We start from the raw sequence: 25,227 nt of genomic DNA on the forward strand, positions 1-25,227 counted from the left end.
AAAGAAGATATTGGATGATTGTGGTTTTTCAGAGCTATGAAATGATGGGCTATGGATTGGATTAAAGGAAGGAGAAGTTCCAAGTAGGGTCAGGGAAAGGTTAAGGGACCTTGAGATTCAGGTGTTATATGCGCGAGTGAATGAGACCCGATCACTGGATTTATATGCAAAGGCTAAGGAGCAGTGGGGAGAAGAATTGTATTTTAAGGCGGGGCTTCAAAAGAGGCAACAAAAGTTGATTATTTGTGTTAGGTCAGATGGGTTACCACTAGGTGAGAGAAGGAAGTATTTGGGAGGGTTTAGGCAAGCCTCTGGTCCTTACTTCCGTCCCATGTGCGGGAAAGAGGAAGATTTGGTTCATTTTGTGGGAAAGTGTAGTGAATTAATAGAGTTAAGGAAAGAATTGTTTGGGGTTGAGGCTTGGGAGAGAGATGAGATAATAAATTTATTAGCAAGGAAAGATATGGGAGGTATAAAGAGATTCGGAAGGTTCCTGACGATGGATACAGAGCATAGAGAAAGGTTTTTTGAAGATTAGGGGTGAGGGTGATATTTCACTAGCCCAGATTATAGTTTTGTGACAATTTATGTTCGTATGAAAGTGTCTTTGTTTTTGTGACCACGGCCCTTTGGGTTTTTGTGTCAATAAATTCTATTCTATTCATTATATTGTGGTCTTTAAGGGCTCTTGTGAACTTTCTCTTTGTCTTCAAGCGCAATTTATTTACTGTACCGGAGCGCAGTTTATCGGATTTGTTCCAGATTCGTAGCCACGATTTAGCTGAATCGGAAGTTGCAACAAGACTTTGATTTTTAGACCAGTTGGTGACTTCCGTCTTTTTGCGAACACGTCTATGGGACTGCACACTTTTCTGCGCATCGAAGCGCGTGGTTGATTTCTGGAAGATAACACGTAAGCTGTATAATAGCCCATCGCCCTGGCCATCGCCCTATGTTCAGTGTTGCCAAATTTTGAAGAAAACATCCCTCGCCGATCTCCCAATCTTTCAAATTGATTACAGTGTTGCCAAATTTTGTCTCCTTTAACCTAAAGGACTATTGAAAATACTTTAACACAATTGACTCACAGCGGAGGATATTCTAAGGGGCCAGACACTACTTTTTTGGACTAAACCTTATCTGCTTGACTAGTAGCTCATTTTAAAGCCCATTTTTCTCTGCTTCATAATATATACGTCTTACCGCGTTTAAAGGTCTCGAATTCAATTTAGTTCCCAAATAAAGTGTTTTTTAATAAATTAAATATCCTTGTCTTACAAAAAAGGGGGCGATGGCCTTGCTTTACCTTGCTTTGACGTATTATGTCCTATAAAGTGTTTTTATGAAGTGAAAAACAATAGGTCTTAGATTTACCATAATATTCAATATTTTCTTCATTGCTACAACTCTTTGTGACTTTTTCATTTAACCAGGGCGATTTTCTTATCGCCCTAGTCTTAAAATCTAAACAGAAAGCAGGTCGGCCCCGTCTGGGGTGGGAGGACGTCATAAAGAAAGATTTAAATGAAATGGAAACTTCGTGGGCGGGTGTAATTAGGGAGGCTTTGAATAGATTGGGGCGGAGGAGGAGCGTGCGTAGTCAGTTCTACAGGGGCGTATACTACTATAACTGATACCCTGAACTTTTTAGTCATAAAATGAGCAATTAGTATTCTATTATTAATACCTTTCCAGCTTAAACAGGACTTAGCAGCTTCCTTATTCATCATGAACCTTACTCCCTGTTTATAGACCCTATCCTTACTGCATAAGTAAATAGACTCTATATGGCCTACTATCTTGCTAGCCACCCCTGGGATATGAGTTTCTGAAATTTCTATAAGTCAAGTTCGAATTGTCTGAATTCGTCAGTCAGAATGTCAATACAATAGTCATTTTTTAATGTTGTAACATTCCAAGTTCCAATTTTCATGTTCTTTAAATTATTGAAATTATTTTCGCCTAAGGAAAAGCAATGATCCTGGATACCAGTGCAGGACAGGGATCACATATCTTCTCAAGTCTACACCAAAGTGCTTACGCCGCCTTAGAACTGGACAGCAAGAATTCCCTGGGACCTCTGTGAATGGAGGCTTTGTGCAATCCTGGGCCCATCTTGGTCACAACATGGTTTTCAGCACTTGTCAATACTCTTCTATCAACAAGAGTCAAAATCCTGCACAGACAATCTCAATCCTATTACCAGGGTGGTTTCAACCCCCCCCCCCCCCAAATGTTTGTCTGACTCGTAAAAACGTAACAAAAATGGATATTAACAAATTTTTTATGTGGTTTTTGATGCGATCTTACTTCTTTGTTTTTTTGTATGCGTCTAAGAGAAAAGGGCTAGAGTCATAATTACGCAACGACTCTCTCGAAAAAAGATGGTTATTTCAACCTGGAGAAAGGGTTGTTGATTTTGAATGAGAGGTAATTTTTATAAATCTTGAATACATTATCGTAAACAGCAAGAGTTTGGGAGGGGGTAGACCACATACTCACAATTTTAATGTTTAATTTTGTTTCCAACTTTCACTTAAAAAAATGATTTTTATTTAAGATTTATCTATAATTCTTTACTAAATTAAAACGGTATATAGAGCATAACCAGTCAAACTAGGGCGCAAAGGCCATATTTTGACAGCCATTTAATTGAGCATTGTTGAGAAGTCCAATAATCATGAGCTAATTGTGGTTGTGCTCCGATTTGTGGCGAGTGACAGCTCATTTGAAACGTCTCAACTGTCTGATGATAGCACTCCACGTTTTGAGAAGAATGGGAACCTTTTTCTAATTCTTTGACCTTATGGCTGGAATTTTGAGACTAGAGCGATAAGAAAATCGCCCTGGTTAAATGAAAAAGTCACAAAGAGTTGTAGCAATGAAGAAAATATTGAATGTTATGTTAAATCTAAGGCCTATTGTTTTTAGCTTCGTAAAAACACTGTATAGGACATAATAAGCCAAAGCAAGGCAAAGCAAGGCCATCGCCCGCTTTTTGTAAGACAAGGATTTTGAATTTCTTAAAAAAAACTTTATTTGGGAACTAGATTGAATTCAAGACTTTTAAACGCGGTAAGAAGTATATATTATGAATCAGAGAAAAATGGACTTCAAAATGAGCTACTAGTCAAGCAGATAAGGCTTAGGCCCAAAAAAGTAGTGTCTGACTCCTTAGAATTTCCACTGCTCTAAAGTTATTGTATTACAGTATTTTTAATGGTACTTAAAGCTATAGCAAGCAAAATTTGGTGACAATGTAATCAATTTGAGAATTTGACTGGGCAGTGAAGGATGTTTTCTTCCTAAGTCCTCAATACGGAAAGTTAGGTTATGGCCAGGGCGATGGGCGATGGGCTACTGCTTCAGGCTGGTGAGCTGTATTCGATCTCGTACTCACTAATATAAGACCTGCATTCTGATCTAAGTAGGTGAAAAGGAACTTAATTTTGTTGAGTAACGTGTCACACTTGGACATGAACAGCTGACGATCAACGTGACTCTAGTCTTGAACATAAAACCACTTTTCCTCTTACGGGGTTTTGCATTCAACATTGCACTCGATTGTCAACATTGCGCCTTCACGAAATACAGCAGCTTTTTTAATGGGAAAGGAAGGAACAACATGATCGAGGTTCGAAGTTAAAGAGCTGGGGTAAACATAGGTATAGGATTCATTTTTGTAAACTAATGAATATGAAGGAGGAATGGAGCTCTAAAGGAGCTGGCTTCTGAGGAGTGTTTTATTATTTAAATCACAGTTGAAGTCATCTATTAATACCGAGCGCGTGACTGCAGATTGTAACTTGTCTGATGTTGAGCTTGCTCTAAAAGAAAAAGAAAAAATCTTCTGCCGGTGTTGATTTAATATCTGTTAAACACTTCGAACACTGTAGTAGTCTTTTGTTGCAGCACCTTTCGTTACTTTTTCAAATGCGTATTCCTACTGGTATTGTGCCTCAAAAGTTTTGTATTGGGCAGATTCCGCCTAAACCCAAAAAAGGAAAAAAAAATCTCGATGATTGTCGATCGTATCGGCCTATAACCGTTTCTAGCACTTCTATTAAAATATTTGATTCCATTATTCTTAGAGATTTTTCCAAAAGTGTTCTGTGCCTGCGCATCAGTTATTTTCAGAAAGAACTTAGTCGTGAGCATGCTCTTTTTTCCCTTTTTAAGGTTCTTGCAGATGTGGAAGATTCCGGGGATTTTCTTGTTCTTTTGCACTGGACATTGGCAGAGCATTTGATTCGTGTATTTTTGCCCAGATTTTGGTAGAAGCTTTAAAGAGAGGGGTTGACTTCTCGGTTATAGAGTGTCTTCGATACATGTATAAACATCTTCTTGCCAAAATGAAGTGCGGTTCAGAGCTTATTAATCTGTTAAAGGCCATTAGACAAGGAGGTCTCACTTCCCCCGCGCTTTTTAATAATTCAGTCATTCGAGCCAAAGTTCTCAAATTGATTCCACCTTTTTCCACCATCAAAGAGTCCATTCAGAGATTCAATTTGAGTCCACCTGTATTTACGGGGGGTTTAGACATCTCTTTACTTACATAGGCTGATGATATCCTGAATCTGAGTCGCACTTTCTCTGGTTGTTAGGGCACTTTCTCGAAGTTAAAACCAGAATATCAGCAGATTGTTTTAAGTTTTAATGTGGATAAAACTGTAGCTGTCGGTTTCAACCTCAAAGGATACTCTGATAAATCCCTCCAACTTACTGAAACTTGTATCCCCCTCTCTAAAAGCCTTATTTACCTGGGAATACCCATTGGAAACTCAATTAATGAAACTATGTAGATTGCCATCCAAAATCTTGAAAAAAAGACAAGGATAGCTTATGCGTCACTTGTCTCTAAGGTTACACACCTTAGTTGTTTCTATCTTTCTAAACTTTATAATAGCCTGACTGTGCCTCATCTTCTTGCTCTGTCTCCAATTTGGCAACTATTTCCTGCTTCAAAAAAAAAAATTTCACCGGATTTATTTTAAATTTGCTAAATTCCTTTTGCATATGCCCCCTTGGACTAGTAACTCATTTTTGTCCCAAAAATTTAAACTCATTTTTCCTTTCTTCCACTATTATTGATAAAAGACCGAAAGATTTTATATCTCACACCAGTAAACTCAATCATGGTTGGTCTTCTTTATTTTTTTTTTTTTATGATTGGGTTATGACTTTTATGTCTTATAATTTATGTCTTCATTATCTCGTGATTATGATATATGATTTATGATTATGTCTATGATTATTATGATTGTAAAAACTACTTATTTTTGTTCAGTGTGTAATTTTTTTCTCTTTTTTTCCCCTTATAATATCTGTCATTTAGGGGATCTACGCCCTTTTTGTTTTGACAGGTTATAAATAAATTGAATTGAATTGAATATATACATACATATATATATATATATATATATATATATATATATATATATATATATATATATATATATATATATATATATATATATATATATATATATATGCCTAATGTGGTAATTTTCAAGCTATCTATATGTTTTTGTTGTTCTTATACTCTTCACAGATATTACCCGAACTAATTTCTAATGTTAAACTCGTTCAGCAATAAATTCTTTGATTTCTAACAATGACTTTACCTCAGCTTCTTTTTCATAACGTATTTTCATTTGCTCAATATGTCGCTCCATTTTTTGATGAGTTGATGCTGTGACGTCTCTAACTCTAGTCTCACATTTTTCTTGGATTGAAACTATCTCTTCTCCTTGAGCCTGAGGATAAATAAAAATACATCTTAACTTCAGTATAACTGCTTAAAATGATACCAGTTTAGGAAATCAATAATTTAGTCGTTTCAGCTACAAATATACTTGACATATCATCGCAACTTCTATTTTAATTATAGCTACCACTAATATTACTCAACTAATAAAACCTTAAATATAATTTCAGATTGACATAAAGGTTTGAAACTAAGCTATGCTATATAGAGAATTTGCATAGCAAAGTAGCTACATTATTATAGCACACGTGTCTATAGTGTACTATGTCGCACAGATAATAGAACCAGTGGCAGATCCAGGGGGAGGGCGAGGGAGCTCCCCCCCTCCCTAACGTCGTCTAAAGTAGTGTAATTGCGTTAATTAAACTTGCTCCTAACGCATGTTTAACGGATCAATCTATTTTGCCCCCCCCCCCCTAAGAAAATCCTAGATCCGTCCCTGAATAGAAGTGATTGCATAATAATATAGAAGTGATATAAAAGTAGTCGTGATAATATAGAAGTGATTAAAGTGAGCACATAAACAAAGGAAGTGATTCTGAAGTTTATCCACACGCTGACTAAAGATATTTTGGGACTTAATGGCTGTGAAGTAAGAATAGTTAATTAGCCTTTCTGAACCCAATGGCATTACAGGCATTCAAAATATTAGAATCATCCTACCCAACTGCGAAAAGCCGATTCCCCAGTTTGACAAAAATATGAGATTGCTGTGGAATCAAGTTGATATCTTATGAAAGAATAGCCACCCAGGAGTAGATACCAGTTGGAGTTATTTTATAAACAGAATATTAGGCTGGTACATAGTTAGGAAAGGCAATGTCCAGAAGCTTGTAAAATATTTGCAGGGAAAGAGAAGCAAAGTATTACTCCTAAGACCCCTAATGTTTTTTTTTTTTTGTTTTTTTTTTTGCGTGGAGCCATTGAGCCTTTGTAGCTTGAGCCTTGGCTTGGTTTCATATGTAGCTTTTTTTCGTACCCTGACCAACGGTCTACCTACCACAGGTACCGATCTCCTTATTTTCTGCCTTTGGCCAGGTGTGTAATGTGTGGTTGGGGCCAAATCATTTGAAACTTCCCGTGTTTTCCCCAAGATTTCTCCAGGCTTCTACCCATTTAGAGCAGATTGATGGGTACGACCACAATAATAATAATGAAAATAACACATTCCCTACAATGAATCGCTAATAAGGGCTGTATAACCAGTGATGAAAGTCTTGGGGACCAACATGGATTGATCCACATGGGTTGTTTCTTAATATTTTTAGGACTAGAACCCCCCCCCTCTTCAAAAAGGTTATAACATATTCAGTTACTATGTAACCTTCGTATATGAAATAATAATTCGATGGTCATATTTGTCTATAAGTAGAGTCTGAATCTCTCATTGGTTATTTATTTATCCATGCGTTTTAATTTTTTAAGTTTTGTTTTTTCTGTACATAAATTTGATTGAAATATTATATTAATTAGTAAATAGAATTCGCTTCTTAAATAAGCACTTATTCTTATGTGGCGAACTCTTGTCCATGGTATTAAAACCCCACACTCTCTTGAGGTGGTGTCCTCATTCCTCCACAGTTTGACAGGTATTTGTCTATTGAAATTCTATGGTAGGCTACCTACAAGGTTTACTTTAAGTAGATGACAATGTAGGTAAAACCCTTGAGATCATATCTGTATGGAAAAAGCCACAATATTGACTGATTTCAACCAACACAACTGAAGAACGGTTCGGCTAAACTATGTCCAGTTTGAAATAAATATAAATTACTAAATAATTTGACTGCAGGTTTTACATCTCTGCTTTTGCTGTTTTTTGTGGGTTTTTTTAAGTAAGGACGATTGAATTTCATGAAAGCATGATTCTTTCCATAGTGAGCCCTTTTTCCATTTAAAAGAAGGTAATACAGGCCACTTTTAAAATAAGAAAGATTTTTTTTAATATATAACGTATGCCTGCTGAAAGGCAAGGACTATTTTTTTTTCTCGCAAATTAGTAACCAGCTACAGTAATTGATTAGAAAAATTTTATTGCACCAACCTTTTTGAGCAAAATAATCTCTTCCGTATATTTAAGGGCTTTTGACCTTTGTTCTATCTTTAGTTCTTCAATTTTCTGAATTAGCTTCGTTTCTTGGGATAGAGCTTCTGATCGGATTTTTTCGATGGCTTCTTGATTTTTCAACTACAAAAAAGAAAAAACCTGAGTTGACAATATATGAACTGTACATTGTTAATTACCAAATTCTGTAAAGACTCGGAGCCGTTCCTATGGCTGGTGGCGCCTGCGGAAAAATTAATTACAGTGCTCTCCTCCTGACTCAAGTATAAGCAAAAACAGCCAAATCAACCTATGGATGCCTCTGTGAAGACCAATATTTGCTATCTAAGAAAGGATTTTTAACAGTCGTTGGTTTTTTTTCAGTCAGTTATTCAATGAAGCCCTGATAGGCCAGACCACGCCCCATTTGTTAGACCGAATTGTCAGTATTGTCATAAATAAGTTGACTAAAGTTAATCACCCTAAGGCTTTCTTTTCCCTTTTACGTTTTTCATTTAGTTCTCAAGTCGTCTTTTTGCAGTTAAGCCGTATGCTAAAAATCTAGTCTTTCCACACATTTTTTATAAAAAATACCCAAAACACTCAAACACCTAAAAACACTTGTAAGAAAAAAAATTTGCCCTTTCCTATAACATTTTGAGACCTTGTGGATATAAACCTCTAGGATTTGATATTCTCCAATAGAAAAGATTTTGAGGTTTCCATATTAGGGATAAGGAGGGAGATTTTTCTTATGATTTAACTTCCACTCTGTTTCATCTACCTTGTTTCCTTCCTCCAAATAAGGACGCCAAGAGTGGGGGAGGGGTATAACCCCAAGCATAACCAATTGATAATATACGAATTAAATGTTGTAAATTATCAAATTCAGTTTAAAACACTTAACACTAATTAAGAGAAGATTCTAAGTAGATGCTAGGTGTTTATCAACCAAATATTATCCCACAGCCCAGATGGGATAAAACACTTTATCGGTCATATTTCTAGTAATACAATTTTTCGGTGGTTTTCCCAACAAATAACAAATTCAAACCAAGGCTTTCAAGGTGATTTCCAAAAAAAATGTTTATTCCTTCCAATGAAGGCTCACTTGATGTACTCAATATATAGCATAAAAAGGTAAAGGATTAGCCATCATCGGCCTAGCCATCTTCGAACTAGCCATATATCGGCTATGGTAAAGGACTAGCCATATATCGGCCATTTTCAATTCTCCCAGTGAAAGACTAATTTATGAGAAAGGTCGATTGAATCATCAATTTTACGAACGTTATGTTGATATTTTTTAGACAATATAAACTTGAAGCTCCCAATGAACAATGTTCCCTTCAAAATCAATTTGGAGATTGGGGCTGATGTGTAGAAGACGATTCTCACTAAAATCAAATCTTCGTTACCTGGTTGGTGCTCTTTGGGATCTAAAATCGGGGCTGTAGTCTTCTAATTTCGGTTTTCAAAGGAAAGTAAAATAGGGAAAGCAGCTGTTTTTCTAACATTTTTTTTTAATTTGACTGTGAGTAGTGGCATCAATTCATGAAAATACCGCCCGAGTAAGAAGGATTTGTCTTTTTTTCTAATGAATGTACAAAAAGGCATTTTTCGAAGTCTAGAATTGATTTTTATTCATTTTTTTTAAGGTGATACAAAAAAAAGGTGTATTTTTAAATCTTGGGGGAGCAAACACTAGCAATTCAAAAACTAATCTGAGAGGTGGGACCTCTGTAAATTTTTCTCTTAATTTTTTTCCTGGAGGCTGTAAGTCAACTATTTTTGGTCCCCGTTTTCTTTTATCTCCTCTATTGGCTAATTTTTTCCTGTTAAAATGGCTTTTGAAAATAAAGATCCCGTCGATACCCTTCGTACGCACTATCACCTCGAATTTAAGTCCAAAGAGGCCCAACCCGGGTACAGAAGCACCGGCTCTAGTTTCACTGGGGTAGAAGAGTGAAGCTTAGGCTGATATATCGGCACCAAAAACTACTCCTGTGATTGCTGGTGTAGTTGGACGACACTTGGAAGCCAACTACTGGTAATCTTTTGGATTAAAGATAGAACACCTTTATGGAACTGAAAGAGTATGTGTCAATTAAAAATGTCATGAAGTGACTTGTAAGAGACCCTTTTTGTAAATACTGTGATCGTGTGAATAATATGCGTAGCATACAAACGTACAGTAAAAAGGTGAATTGACGTAAATTTTTGGACAAGGTTTAACTTAGGGGCGAGGGATTACTCATCCCTGTTGTAGGGAATTTACATAAAAGTTTAGAGTAGCTTTGAGCCTATTTGCACTAAACAAATACGCAAAGAAAGGTAGTCAATTTAGGGCTACTGTCACAAGAGAATTAAATATCAATAGTGAACCAATAATTTAGCAATTAATATCGTTTTTTAGAATTTAAAGACAAATTTTCGGAACGCTGGCCCTTCAATAAACTAATGTAGACTGATAAATCAGGTAGTAATATTGTGTTGGCTGAATCATATTGACAATATTATTGGCAGGACTACTGAATGTTTGGTTGATCTGTTTGGCCCTCTAAAACACTAAAATACTAAAGAGAATGTTCATAATTAAAAAAGGGATTTGGGTCTCGCAAACAAGTCTCGCAAATATATTATTGCTCTGTGGATATGCTTTTTTTCCTTTCTTACATTTTTTTTCCACGTTTCCCCTGTCTCGTTTTAAAAATAATAAAAGTACTTAAGAATGTTTAAGCATACCTAATGAATTCATAAAAACTACTGAAAAGTAATGGCCAAAAACTGATCAAATCAATAAATGATAAAAAAAAAAATGAACTGCGATATGAAAAAATAAACTTCTACGACAAATAACGTATTTCGAAATGTTAGAGCCCTTGGCGCTGATTATAAGATAAATGCCCTTTTTGTAAACTTATTTTCATTTTTCTTAAATTTCAATACTTCAACCATGGTCCTAGCTATTACTAAACAGTTTTTTTCTCAGTTAATATTCTTTATCCGTACCCTAGCACCATCAGTAGTGGCGTTGTGCTACGTGCACTGGTGGCACTGGAGAACTTTCACTGGTGCCAGCGTTGGTGCCAGGAGCCGTACACCAAACACCTCGTATAAAATGAAAGGTAAACGAAATAGCCAAAGCTTATGATCGAATGAGGTCAGAATTTCATCCTGAGCCCGGCGTTAGACTTGAGCACATTTTTGCTGCACACCAACACCTTCCCATTTCTGAAGACTACTAGCATCTCTGTCCGTGGCAAAAGCCAAAATGGATGTTAATAAATGCAAGTTTCAGTATTTTATCGTTGGTTTAGTTGAAAAAAACACCAGTGGTGGATCCAGGGGGTGCTCCCCCCCCTAGCGTAGTCTAAAGTAGGGTAATTTACTCAATTAACTCAAGTTTGTGTTAACTAAACTTGCTCATAACGCAAGTTTATCGTATCAATCTATTTTGAACCCCCCCCCCCAAAAAAAAAATAATCCCGGATCCGCCCCTGACAAACACCCTATAAGGGGGGCTGCAACCCTTCCCCAAAAATTTTTATTCAAGTCGTATGAAAGTAACAAAAATTCACATAAAAAATTTCTTGCGTTTTGTAAAGTTTTTCTTACAATCCCCCCCCCCCCTGAACAAAGTACCCCTGATTATTGTGGGTCTTCAAATGTTTAAACACAAAGAAAAATATTTTTAGACAGAGATCTTCATTTACAATCACAGTATCAAGGCTCATCGATTCACAAAAATGGGCAGGGATGAAGCGAAATATATTTTTCATAATCTAAGGAAGGAAGTAATCTTCCGCCTTCCAAATTGAAACGCCTGGACCTATTCTCATACTGAGCTCCAGAGAAATCTCTCCAGGGGAAAGCTCCAGGAAATCTACTGTAGATTTTATTTTTATTACAGATTGGCTGCTGCAAATTCAAAGGTGTTTGGTTTTGTAAAAACTTAGTTTTCTTCATAAGTTTATAAGCAAAAGCACTAAAGCTTAAAGTACTAAAAGCATTTAGTGAAGTTTAGATTACTGATCTGCAAACCCCATTATTGCAACAGAGTGGTAGGATCTCCAACCCACCAAAAATGATTCTATGACCATTATACTATGGTAGCTGTTAATATAGTTTGACATTATTGCAACTGATCACATAGAAAAAAAATAATTTTGCATTTGTGTAAATTATTTTAGCGCTAAGAAATATCTACCTGTAAAACTACAAACTACCCTTTAAACTGTTGTCCTATCCTTCAAACAACTTTCCTTTAAACTATCCTTTAAACTGTTGTCCTATCCTGCAAACTACTTTCCTTTAAACTATCCTTTAAACTATAAACTATACCTTTCCAGTTTTTACTTTTCCGTTAAAAAAATAATCTACCTTTGATAAATTGAAATTCGTTCCCGCTTTTATTCTAACAAATTCCAGAGGGTGAATTAATTTGATGCCCACTGAAGTAGCTGAACTACAAACTTTAGGGGGCATATATGGTATTGGGCAGTGTGATGGTATTGGTCATACGGTGTTTATACTCATTGGATCCCTAGCCACCTGAATCTCGGTTAGATACTTAGGGTTTGAAGTTTTGAATGTTTGAATAGTAGTCTGTAGTGTAGTTTGAATTGAATATAATATTATCCTAAGATACAAAACCTCTTAAATAATTTGCAGTGGTACCATTCATATTGCATTGATACCAGTGACATCAATTGGAGGGGGGCAAAATAACCTTCATAGTGCACCTTGGATTTTGAATATTTTGAAAATAGCCCTTTCTTGAAGAATTTTCTCTCAAAATGTCTTTCTTTCCGTATTATCATTGAAAAAACGAAAAATTTGCCTCTCCCTCGAAGTTTTCGGGAATTGACACCATTGTCAAGGTCTATACTCACCTGAAATTCGGTGAGCGTTATTTGGTGCTGTTGAAGCAGCCAAGCTTGTCTTTGCCTCTGCTCAGCAATTTGGCTCCTATATGCTGCATTGCCACTTTCCACGTCCCTCTCTAGGCACAAGACCTGACTCTCTGTTTCTTGGCATTTTTGATTTGCTGCTTCCCATATTTCATGCAGTTTATTCCGTTCGGCTTGGAAGTAGATCCGCTCTTCTCTCTCCCTTTCAAGCTCCAAAATAATACGTTCTAGGCGCAGGATTAGTTGCTCTCGTGTGAGGTCAGTGATTGGAGCTCCGTCTAGTAAAACTACTTTGCGTGAGCCAGTTTTTGATCCTTTGGACTTCTTTTTCACATATGCACCATCTTTCTTTTTTCCTCCACCCTGAAATTAAGAGAAACAATTGTGATTTTGGAAAACAAAGAACAATGAAAATAAAAGATTTTTCATTCAAAAGAATTCAAAACAAATTATAAAATAGAGGACATGATTGTATCTTCGTATCGTAACTATCACATCGGCATTTTGACTGACGAATTCAGACGATTTGAACTGGACTTATTATGAGTTTCAGAAACTCATATCCCAGGGGTAGGAAGTATGAAATTAGGTGATATAGAATTTATTTACTCAGGCAGGAAGGATGGGGTACATAGACAGGGAGTAGGGCTCATGATGAATAAGGAAGCTGCTAAGTCTTGTTTAGGCTGGAGAGGCATCAATAATAGAATACTAACCACTCATTTTATGATTATAAAGTTCAGGGTATCAGTTATAGTAGTATATGTCCCTGTAGAACCGATTGACGGAGATACTAGTGACTCAGATGTAATTTTCTTACAGCTACAGGAGCAAATAGACAGGGTCCTAGGTAGAAATATGGTGCTTTTATTAGGAGATTTTAACGCCAAGGGTGGTAGAAATAGGGATAGATAGTATCTTAGCCTAAATAAATTTGGTGTAGGAAAAGAAAAGACTAATGGCTATAGACTGCTGCAATTTTGTGGGTATAACAACCTAGTTACAACTAATACAGTATTTGGTCATATAATGGGCCATAACATGACATGGTATTCGCATAATGATAAGACAGCTATTCTTATTGATTATGTTATTGTAAACCAAAGACTGGCTGGATAAACAATACAATATAGGAGGGTATATAGGAGTGCTGTTATTGATATTAAAAGTGGCTGGTATTAAATTTAATAATCCCAGCCACACAATACCTTTTGAAAAATCTTCTCTCATTAGTAATGACTTAGGGATAAAACAGGTGGCTCGGGAATAAGTCAAAATTAGACTCAAAATAAATCATAATGTTTCTTTAAACAGGGACTTAGGGGAACATTCACTAATTTCTTTATACTCAAATTTAATTAAAAATGATCTAACAGGATATCTTACTAAACAAATTGATAATAGCATTGAGCCCGTTACAATAAGGTCTTAAGGCTAGCTGCGAAAGAAGCAAGATCAGCTTTGAAAGCTTATATTTAATTATTTTCTTTAATTTCGTTTGAATGAATTTATCATCTCACACCATTTTATTTATCAGTCCTAGTTGAACTTCGTTGCAGTAATAAAGTTAGTAAAGTTTTTTTTTTAATTTTTAGTTTTAATGTTCGTATTTCAATGCAAGTTTTTTTGTATTGTGCTGAAGATGGCCCTTGGACATAGGACCGAAACGTTCACTGAATTGAATTCCACTGTCTTGAGAAAATTTTCTATTTTTTCTAAGTTGTGTTTGATTGTTATAGAAAGGCAGTGTGGTCTTCGTCACTATTTAAAATGAGCATAGTCTGTTATGACGTCTCTAAAGTACCAGGGACAGTAAAAATCAAATCTGACTGTTTGGATTGCTTAAGGGGAAACCCAGTGCCACCTTCCGTATCTTAAAAATCAGGAAGAATCGGGTATTAAATTTTTAATAAAAAGATTTTCATTTGCACTTACGCAGGTTTTGGTAGTAGTGAACCCCAATTCAGCAGAACCCCAATTTAATGAGGATTTTGACAGTTTTAAGAGTAAAGTTTATAGAGAAAAAATATAGACTGGTCCTCTTATTTGTTCAAAAATACTCATCAATATCACAGATGGTATTCGACCTTTGAGCACTCCCTCTAAAACAAATATTTATATTCAGAATGCAACTAAAACAGTTTAAAAACATGTACAATAAGAGCTTATCCTGGCATTATTTTTGGCTAATTCCTTAATCAAAACCAATTAATTAATTATTTTAATCAATTAATTGGTTTTATTTTATAATCATGGTTACCTATTAAATAATTTTACCTGTTAATAACAATTATTAATTAATAACAAGTATCGCAATAATTTAATTTATTTACTCTTTGAGCCACAAATTGATAGCTTGTAAATTTTCTCCAAATTTTTGTTTAATATGTCGATGATTTATTACAGATGATTTAAGTTCGTTGTATACTACTCTTAACCAATGGTTAACACTAGAGGTAACTCCAAAAGGCTACCTTCTCATTAGATTCAAAAAAGAAAAAAAAAATTAAAAAAGAGCCACAGAATATAAATGTTGAATCACAGAAAAATAAATAATAAATGAAATTTGATAAACTATATTCATTTATTTTATAAGAAATTCGCAAGCTGCAAGTTATCATCTCAATTTGGCTTATTACTAGTAACCAGTTTTAGTATATTTTAGCTAAAACATAGAAACTATGCAAATAAATTATGATACAGACTATAAATGTCAAAGTTTTCCATCTATAAATGAAACTTGAAGAAATTTACACAATGTCTTTCAAACTTGGTTGCCGACTTTCCTAAAATACCGTATTTTTTCTAACGACCGATTCAGCTATATATCTGGACTATTTAAATATCGCGAATTTAAGTTTGGTTAAACACATTGATAAATTAAAAACGCAATTAGCTTCTAAGGTCATTTTCTGGATTTACTTAAATAAAACCCAATTACCTTTTTCTTCCCAGGCTTTTTTTCTTGAGCCATTATTGACGCTTCTTCCTGTTTATTTGTTGCATAGAAACAGTAGAATTTCTAAGCAAAAGGTACTAAAATAGATGGCTCTTCCACTTCAAAGGCTATATTAACATTGGCAGCAATGAAGCTCCGTCCCCAAAAGAGGGTTTATAAGAATGTCGTAAAAAAATTAAACTGTCGACAACACAGCCAGGGAGATTTAAGGCTCAGACCCCCCGCCACACACAAACATAGAAAACAGATTTATTTTATGATTAAAATTACAGCATCACCCTTAAACATATCTTATGTACTAATGAGGCAAAACTAAGAGATTTTATAGCTCACTGCGGCATGTTAGAAACCACGGATCTACAAACATTTTATGTTTCTTTTAAACTAAGTAAGTTTCTAATTAACTAATTAATTTAGCTTCTAATTAATTCATTTTAAATTAATTAAGTTTCTTGTAAATTAATTAGACAAAATTAAGTAAAAGTATTTAAAAACGAGGTAAACTAAATATTGGGATGAAATAATGTATCAAATGCTTCGGAAGTATCAATATTAACTTCATTTCGTTCTGATTTCACTACACGGAGTCTAATGGAATTTTTCTAATGTTTTTTTTTTTTTTATCTGAAATTCGATTTCGGGGCTCACTGCTCTGTTAACTCAAATAAAGCATAATATTCCACCCTCATAAAAACAAGATCAAGCTATCTGTTTATCTATCAATTTTACCCTAACTTAAAACCTGCAAAGTGTTTACTTCAATTCATCAAAATATGCAGTTCTCTATCTTTAAGCCAGTAGAAAGCAGATATGTTCCTACAAAAAAAACTAGTCAGGGATAAAAGGGCATTTTTTTCTTGCGTTAAAAAAAAAAAATTGAAATGGATTTTGTAGTAATGTTTTATGTTTGTAGTATTTAACGTTTTACAGTGACGTTCTTACGATGACGTTTTCAGGCACTTGAAAAGTTGTATACTACTGCTATTACTAACGAATTGCCACAGCACCAAGCCATCTGAGGCCAACACAGTTACGCACACTCTTCCCCAATCCCAATTTATTCAAAGCCTCCTTTTTCACCCCCTCTTAAGATATTCCAACTTTCCCTGGACCTTTTCTTATGCCCTTTTCCCAGCTCACTCAGGGACGACCCGCTTTTCGTTTGTCTCTAGATGGTTAACCGATGAGGACAATCTTTGGAAATCTGCCATCTTTCATTCTCAGAACGTGTCCTAGCCATCTCAACTGTTCTCTCCTTATAGGCATAGAAAGCGGGATACAACTACATTGGAAAAGTATAACTTGGGTATATCTTAATGTTTGAAATACGGTCAGTCAGACGGTTAAACAAAACCCTGGGTAGACAATTTCTCTAGAACTAATCTAACAAATCCTCCATTCTTTTGGGCGCCCATGCTTCAGAACCATACTGGACCACTGTCATCACCGCAGCTTCCAATATTTCAATCTTGGTTCGCAGACTTATATCTTCCTATTCTTCCAAACTCTTTTCAACTGTGAAAAAACACCCTTGGCTATTCTACTTTCAATGTTTTCAGTGCACCCAGCATATTTACTAATAACACTGCCTAGGTAAGTGAGGCTATCAACTTGATCGGTCTTCTTGTTACCCAGAATCGCCTCTTCAGCTTAACTTATTCCCAGTCTTAGCGACTTAGTCTTCTTAACAATAATTTTACACCTATTGTTGCTCTCCGAACCCTCAAAACCTCTAAAAATTCCTTTGTTTTGCAGACATTTTCATCTAAAATTCTTGAATCAATAGCATAATCTAAGTCTAGGAGAGTTTTACTTCTTCATTTGATTCCGTGTCCTCTCATAGCCTTTGCTGTGCTCTCTAGACAAAGTCTGTCAAAATAACCCCTATAAATAGGAATAAAACACAACCCTGCTAAACTCTTGATTCAATACGAAGCCAGCTACTTACCTTATTTCTTACCTTAACCGTGGCAATGTCATTTTTGTATATAGGACTAATCACTTTAATGTGTAAGTGATTCTGTTATAACGTACAAGGCTAGGAACTTCCCTAAAGCTCTCTTTTATCGGTTGTATTAAATGGTTGCTCATAATCTATCAGAATTAGGACTAGAGGGGTTTGATGGCTCGGGCACTTCTCAGTTATTAATCTAAGAATGAAAATTTGGTCGACGACGCATCCTCTCCCCTTCTTAAAACTACACTGTTATTCTCTTAAAATTTCATCTTCAGTATCTCAGCGTCTAAAAAGTATCATCATACTAAGTAATTTACTTCCAACAGAATCCAAGCTAATGCCTCTATATTTACCACACTGACTATTATCCCCTTTCTTATAGAGGGGTTTCGTTAGAGTTTCCCTAAAATTGTCAGGCACTTCCCCTTTTTCAAACAACATATTCATAAACTTCAGTAATTTTTCTCTAACTTCACAACCAACAGAATTAAAGAACTCATCTACCACACCATCAGCACCTGGAGCCTAATTATTTCTTAATCCTTTTACTACTGTCATTAATTCATCTTCATAAAATAAATCTTTTATCACTTCCAAAGTGTCACAAACTTTTCCTGTAGCTTCATAAAGGTCTAGCACAATTTCAAAATGTTCTTCCATTTCTCTTTAACTCCTTCCTTATTACTAATTGAGGTTTTTTCTTTAACTGTGAAAAGACAAGATTGACCGCTCCCTTTCAATTTTTTAACGTGCCAGTACAATATTTAACTATTATGACGTCTGGCTGCATCTTCCAGATCTTCAGTAATTTTATCCATGGCCTCCAGCTCATACCTTCTTAGTTCACTTTTTGATTTTTTCTCCACATTCTTTACATTCCTCTTGTTTTCATATATTATTCTAATACTATTTGTACAAGCCTCCCCCCCCCCTCCTCTCTACTAACTTCTATCATTTTAACTAATATTTCTAGCTACTTTCTTAATTTTCCTCCCTAAGACACCATATGCGACTTCAAAAACTATTTTCATACAATTATTCCATCCATCTTCTACATCGTCAAATTTTGGACTCTCTAATTTAGTATTTTACTGTTCCTGGAAAGTTCAATTCTGATCCTGGAGTCTACCAGCTTCATAACTTTCCAAAAGGTAGTTACCCTTCCTAAATTTCAGCTTTAGGTTAACCTTAGACACTACTAGACGGTGGTTTTTACTTTTAACATTAATAATAACACTCTCATATACTCTAGTATCTTGTATTGATCACGCCAGTCTTCGGTTTACAATAGCATAATTGATAAGGGTAACCGTATTACCGTCATATGAATGCAATGTTAAGTTATGGCTATTTTATGGCAAAACATCGTATTGGTTTTAACTAGATTGTTATACCTACAAAATTGCAACCGTCTACAACCGTTACTATTTTCTTTTCCTATATCAAATTTCCAACAGTTGTGACAAACTGAAAAACAAACTGAACTCTATGATTCTTACTAAGTACTCGGTACTAGGTTACTTACTAGGTTACTTACGGCTAAGTTACTAGGCACCCACTAAACAGGTCAATGCTCTTTGAGATCATAAGCGAGATATCAATTTGCAATTTGCTTTGAAATGCAAAATAAATGTTGAAATAGCCTCAACAAAATTTTATTCAGTATTTAATATAAATTATTTTTTTAATAATTAATTTATTTTTAGCAGTGGGAACTATCAATTAATAGCCACTTCCCCCCGCATATACACTAGGGATGATAAATCTTCCTAGGGAAACTTCAAGAATTGGGTGTGTAAGCAGCCATGTCTGTGATATATATATATATATATATATATATATATATATATATATATATACATGAGTCATAAATCTGTTTATCACTTCCAAAATTTCCTTTTCCTCTTCTAGAATTTATCTAATCTAAGACTTGTCCAAGGACATTGAATGAACATTTTGGAGATAAAGGAAAAATACAAGTAAAAGACATTTTAATCTTCCCCTACCTCCCAAGAAATCCCCTCGGCCCCTGTATCTGAGGGAAGATCTTAGCACATACAGGGTGCTAGGCTAAGAGGTTCGTCTTCTTTTTTTGAAATCCTAGAACTCAAAAGACTTGTTTTGTAATCTCCAGTAGCTTTTATATTTTGTCAAGTTCGGTGTAAATTCCTTTTTATACATTCAGGTATAAAAATCCGGAGCAGCAGTTTGCTAGTCCTGGTATTATAAAACAATAAATAAAGAAAAATCCGGAGCAGCAGTTTGCTAGTCCTTGTATTCTAATACAATAAATAAAGAAAAATCCGGAGCAGCAGTTTGCTAGTCCTGGTATTCTAAGACAATAAATAAAGAAAAATCCGAAGCAGTAGTTTGCTAGTCCTCGTATTCTAAGACAATAAATAAAGAAAAACCCGGAGCAGCAGTTTGCTAGTCCTTTTATTCTAAGACAATAAATAAAGAAAAATCCGGAGCAGCAGTTTGCTAGTCCTGGTATTCTAAGACAATAAATAAAGAAAAATCCGAAGCAGCAGTTTGCTAGTCCTCGTATTCTAAGACAATAAATAAAGAAAAATCCGGAGCAGCAGTTTGCTAGTCCTTGTATTCTAAGACAATAAATAAAGAAAAATCCGGAGCAGCAGTTTGCTAGTCCTGGTATTCTAAGACAATAAAAAAAGAAAAACCCGTAGTAGCAGTTTGCTAGTCCTTTTATTCTAAGACAATAAATAAAGAAAAATCCGAAGTAGCAGTTTGCTAGTCCTGGTCTTCTAAGACAATAAATAAAGAAAATTCCGCAGCAGCAGTTTGCTAGTCCTGGTATTCTAATACAATAAATAAAGAAAAATCCGGAGCAGCAGTTTGCTAGTCCTGGTATTCTAAGACAATAAATAAAGAAAAATCCGGAGCAGCAGTTTTCTAGTCCTGGTATTCTAAAACAATAAATAAAGAAAAATCCGGAGCAGCAGTTTGCTAGTCCTCTTATTCTAAGACAATAAATAAAGAAAAATCCGGAGCAGCAGTTTGCTAGTCCTCTTATTATAAGACAATAAATAAAGAAAAATCCGGAGCAGCAGTTTGCTAGTCCTCGTATTCTAAGACAATAAATAAAGAAAAATCCGTAGCAGCAGTTTGCTAGTCCTTGTATTCTAAGACAATAAATAAAGAAAAATCCGGAGCAGCAGTTTGCTAGTCCTGGTATTCTAAGACAATAAATAAATAAAAATCCGGAGCAGCAGTTTCTTAGTCCTGGTATTCTAAGACAATAAATAAAGAAAATGGACAGTCTCATAGCATCCTCCTGTATTCTAATTCAGAGTATATTCTAAGTCAGAGTAAATCTAATTTCGAGACTCAAAGGTCCCTGAAGATATTCCTCAAAGTGAATGGAAGTTCAGATATATGGCCCCTCCACATTTGAAGGACCTACCACGAAAATTTCTAAATTTTGGCCATAAAATGTGCTATATTAGGCCCCAACACTAATGCAAATAATATAATCACATCAAAAGATAATGCAGCTTTAGTAGCCAGACACTGAAAACAGATCTTTGTTTGTTTGTTGTTTTTTTTTTCACAGAAATAAAGGAATCAACAGCGTTATATTTTCTCACAAGATAAGAGGCGAGTCTGTGGAAGGAAACTTAGAAGACGTAGCAAAACGGTGGAAAATAAAGTTTTAACTGGTCCGGATCAACAAACATTTTCCTGAACGGTGCAACAAACAAGCACTGGGGGCGTAATTTTCTTTAGGGCAGGGGGCAACTGCCCCTCCCAGACCTGGGTTTGTCTTTATAAAGTACCTTTATAGCACTTTTATAGTACTAAATAGTACCTTCATGGTACCAAATGGCTGATTTTTTAGTTTTTACTGTCATTTTTACTTGATTTGGGAAAATTGGCTCAACTTTGTCCCCCAAGGATTTTGACGAAATTACGCCACTGACAAGCACTATATACCCAGCTTCTGGTTCGTCTTTTTTTAGGTTTAGTCCAAATGACCTGACCCTCCTCAGATCTTGGTTAGCTGATAACTCATCGAATATTATTGATGAGGAGATAGATTTTTGTTCGCAGTTTTATTCTTTTTATGGGTTTGTTAAAGTGTCTATTATTGATGTATGTGCTGCGTCCACTTCTACTTCTAGGTCAAAAAGATCTATTCTTCTAAACCCATGGATGACCCCTGGTCTTCTTAGGAGTTGGATAAGGAAAAATAACCTTTGGAAAGCTTATAAATCAGCAAAGCCATCTTCGAGTGGTGCATGTCTTCAGCTATTCAAACTCTACAGGAATGTTTATAACTCTTTGTGCCGGAAGGCTAAATCCCTCTATTATTCAAATAAATTTTCGGAATGTGGAAAGGATATTCGAAAAACCTGGTTGGTGATCAATTCTGTCCTTAAACCTTCTTGTCGTACTTTTTCTGTCCCTTCAAGTCTTTTGGTTGATGGTTTCGTTGTTGAAGGTGAGCTGTCTGTTCAAGAAGCATTTACTTCATATTTTACTAATATTGGGAAAACTACTCCTTCTTCAGTTAGTTCATCACCGTCACAACCTGATTATAAATCTTATCTTGGCCCGCCTTGTCTCAAGTCAATGGGGTTGGATCCTGTTTCTGAGGTTGAAATAGTAAGGATTGTTAATAGGTTGAAAGGTTCATCGTCGTCTAGCCCTGATTGCATTTCTACGAAAGTAGTCAAGTTCATTCTTCCTTCGATTATTTCTCCTTTGACAAAGCTTGTGAATCTATCTTTTGAAAATGGGGTTTTCCCCAGTTCTCTCAAGCGAGCTAGAGTCATCGTTTTATATAAAGGTGGACCAAGGAATGATCCAGCTAATTATCGGCCTATATCGTTGCTGTCTGTTTTTAGCAAGATTTTTAAAAAGGCCATGCTTTCCCGTCTACTTTCTTTTTTAGAGGCAAAAGGTCTCTTTCATGATTTTCAGTTTGGTTTCTGAGCGAAGCATTCAACCGAGCATGCATGTGCAACTCTTTTAAAATTTCTCCACTCGGCCCTTGACTCTGGTTTGATTCCTGCTGCTATATTTCTTGACGTCCGTAAAGCCTTCGATTCTTTAGCCCATGGGATTCTGCTTTTCAAGCTATCACATTATGGTGTAAGAGGCCATACTCATGCCTGGTTTGATTCTTACTTGTCAGGTAGAACTATTTCCGTAGATTCTCTTTTCCGTTCTTCGTCTGATGTTGTTTGGTGTCCCTGAAGGTTCTGTTCTTGGGCCGCTTCTATTTTTGATTTATGTTAATGACCTTATACTGGCGGTTACGAGACTGAAACCTACAGTCTGCTGTCGGCTATGTCATCCTGAATTTTTTAATGATCAACAGTCAAAATTGCTTAGTCCAGTCTTACGTCTCTTATTGCCCTACGATATGGATGTCAACTTTTTCTTCTCTTTTGAAACCACTGTCTAAGATATATGATAAAGCAAGGAGCCTTTTACAGGAAACAAATTGCTCTGCACCTAAGCCATTACTTGATTTGCAGTCACTTTACATTTTTTCGTGTGCGTCTTTCAATTTTCTTCAACTCCATGGGGATGTTCCTACGGCCCTAAAAGCTACTCCATCTTTCGTCACTGATCAGTCTACGTATCATCTTCGTAATACAAACAACATTACCATTCCATTTACTCCCTCAGTGAGGTCAGATTTTAATCCGCTGACCGCATGTCATATGGTATGGAATACCCTACCTGAATCAGCTCGAAATTTTCACTCATTTGGTACCTTCAGAATAAATGTAAAGGATGTTTTAATGTATATATGAATTATGTTTAATATAGTTTTTTTTTTTTTTTTTTTTTTTGTTATGGTGGGGCGGACGTCTCTGGGCCGAGTTGGTTATTTTGTTATGAGTGGTGTTTAACATGTGTGCAGCATCTCGCCTGGCTTGGTTTCGGCGGATTTTGAGTGGTGGGCGACAGTTTGTCTTCAGTATTAGTGATATTTAGGTATGTTTTTTTTCTTTTTTTCTCTCTGCTTTTCCGGGCCATGGAGCCCTGCGGGGGGAATATGTTGTAGTGTTTTTTTTTCCTTTCTTCTTTATTGTGTTTAATTATATGTGGAAGGTTTTTTTCCTTTTATTGTGTTCGTTTATTGTTTAATAAAATGAACTCTGAACTCTATTACTGGATTGGAAAGCCTCGAAAGAAGATAGCGTTGAAATAAAGCTTTTTTGTTACAAAAGAAGCATGAGATAGCCCAACTCGACCTTCGATCCGATGTACTAAGAATTTTCGTTTATGCCTTATGAAGGTGGGGATCCAATGGCGATAGGCTATATGATCGACTGGCTTGATCCTGCTATTTACAAGGGCTACTTCCTTGATTCTACTATTAAGAACCGTTCAATCTCTTTCAACAAATCCTCTTTTTGATTCTGCTTTGTTCCCTAAAAGATATGTGGCATAAGATCTTACCGAGACCGTAATCGTTGAACGCTGTACCTTCGGTCTCATAAAAGGTGTCCCGACAAAACTATGAAAAGTTTAAGTACGGTTCTCAGAGGTTCCTAAATCCACATAAGGACAGCAATTTTTTACTACATTATAAAATTACCAAAACTTACCAAAACTATGAAAAGTTTAAGTGACTATGAAAAGTAATTACCAAAACTATGAAAAGTTTAAGTAGGGTTCTCAGAGATTCCTAAATCCACATAAGGACAGCAATTTTTTACTACATTATAAAATTACCAAAACTTACCGAAACTATGAAAAGTTTAAGTGACTATGAAAAGTAATTACCAAAACTATGAAAAGTTTAAGTATGGTTTTCAGAGATTCCTAAATCCACATAAGGACAGCAATTTTTTACTAGATTATAAAATTACCAAAACTTACCGAAACTATGAAAAGTTTCAACCAAAAATATGAAAATTTCAAGCGACTATGGGAAAACTTTGAAAAGTAATTACCATAACTATGAAAAGTTTAAGTATGGTTCTCAGAGATTCCTAAATCCACATAAGGACTAGATTATAAAATTACCAAAACTCATCGAAACTATGAAAAGTTTTAACCGAAATTATGAAAAGTTTAAGCGACTATGAAAACTATGAAAAGTAATTACCAGAACTATGAAAAGTTTAAGTATGGTTCTCAGAGATTCCTAAATTCACATAAGGACAACAATTTTTCACTAGATTATAAAATTACCAAAAATTACCGAAACTATGAAAAGTTTTAACCAAAATTATGAAACGTTTAAGCGACTATGAAGACTATGAAAAGTAATTACTAGAACTATGAAAAGTTTAAGTATGGTTCTCAGAGATTCCTAAATCCACATAAGGACAACAATTTTTCACTAGATTATAAAATTACCAAAAATTACCGAAACTATGAAGTTTTAACCAAAATTATGAAACGTTTAAGCGACTATGAAAACTATGAAAAGTAATTACCAGAACTATGAAAAGTTTAAGTATGGTTCTCAGAGATTCCTAAATCCACATAAGGACAACAATTTTTCACTAGATTATAAAATTACCAAAAATTACCGAAACTATGAAAAGTTTTAACCAAAATTATGAAACGTTTAAGCGACTATGAAAACTATGAAAAGTA

The 25,227-nt window shown here is 35.3% G+C and overlaps 1 protein-coding gene across 1 annotated transcript in view; it reads right to left on the reverse strand.

Moving 5' to 3' along the window:
* The window catches only part of LOC148944060 (epithelial splicing regulatory protein 1-like), a 268,151-nt gene that overhangs the window by 22,688 nt on the left and 220,236 nt on the right, over window positions 1–25,227 (reverse strand). Inside the window, exons 15-17 of the mRNA XM_089100840.1 lie at window positions 12,707–13,087; window positions 7,812–7,955; window positions 5,625–5,756 (exon numbers count right to left, since the gene is read on the reverse strand). Of these exons, the coding sequence (XP_088956966.1) occupies window positions 5,625–5,756; window positions 7,812–7,955; window positions 12,707–13,087 (657 nt within the window). The remainder of the gene's footprint in view (window positions 1–5,624; window positions 5,757–7,811; window positions 7,956–12,706; window positions 13,088–25,227) is intronic.

The sequence above is a fragment of the Artemia sp. Qi Xiang Cuo genome, chromosome 14, assembly GCF_049724085.1.
Source record: "Artemia sp. Qi Xiang Cuo chromosome 14, ASM4972408v1, whole genome shotgun sequence".
Lineage (NCBI taxonomy): Eukaryota > Metazoa > Arthropoda > Branchiopoda > Anostraca > Artemiidae > Artemia > Artemia sp. Qi Xiang Cuo.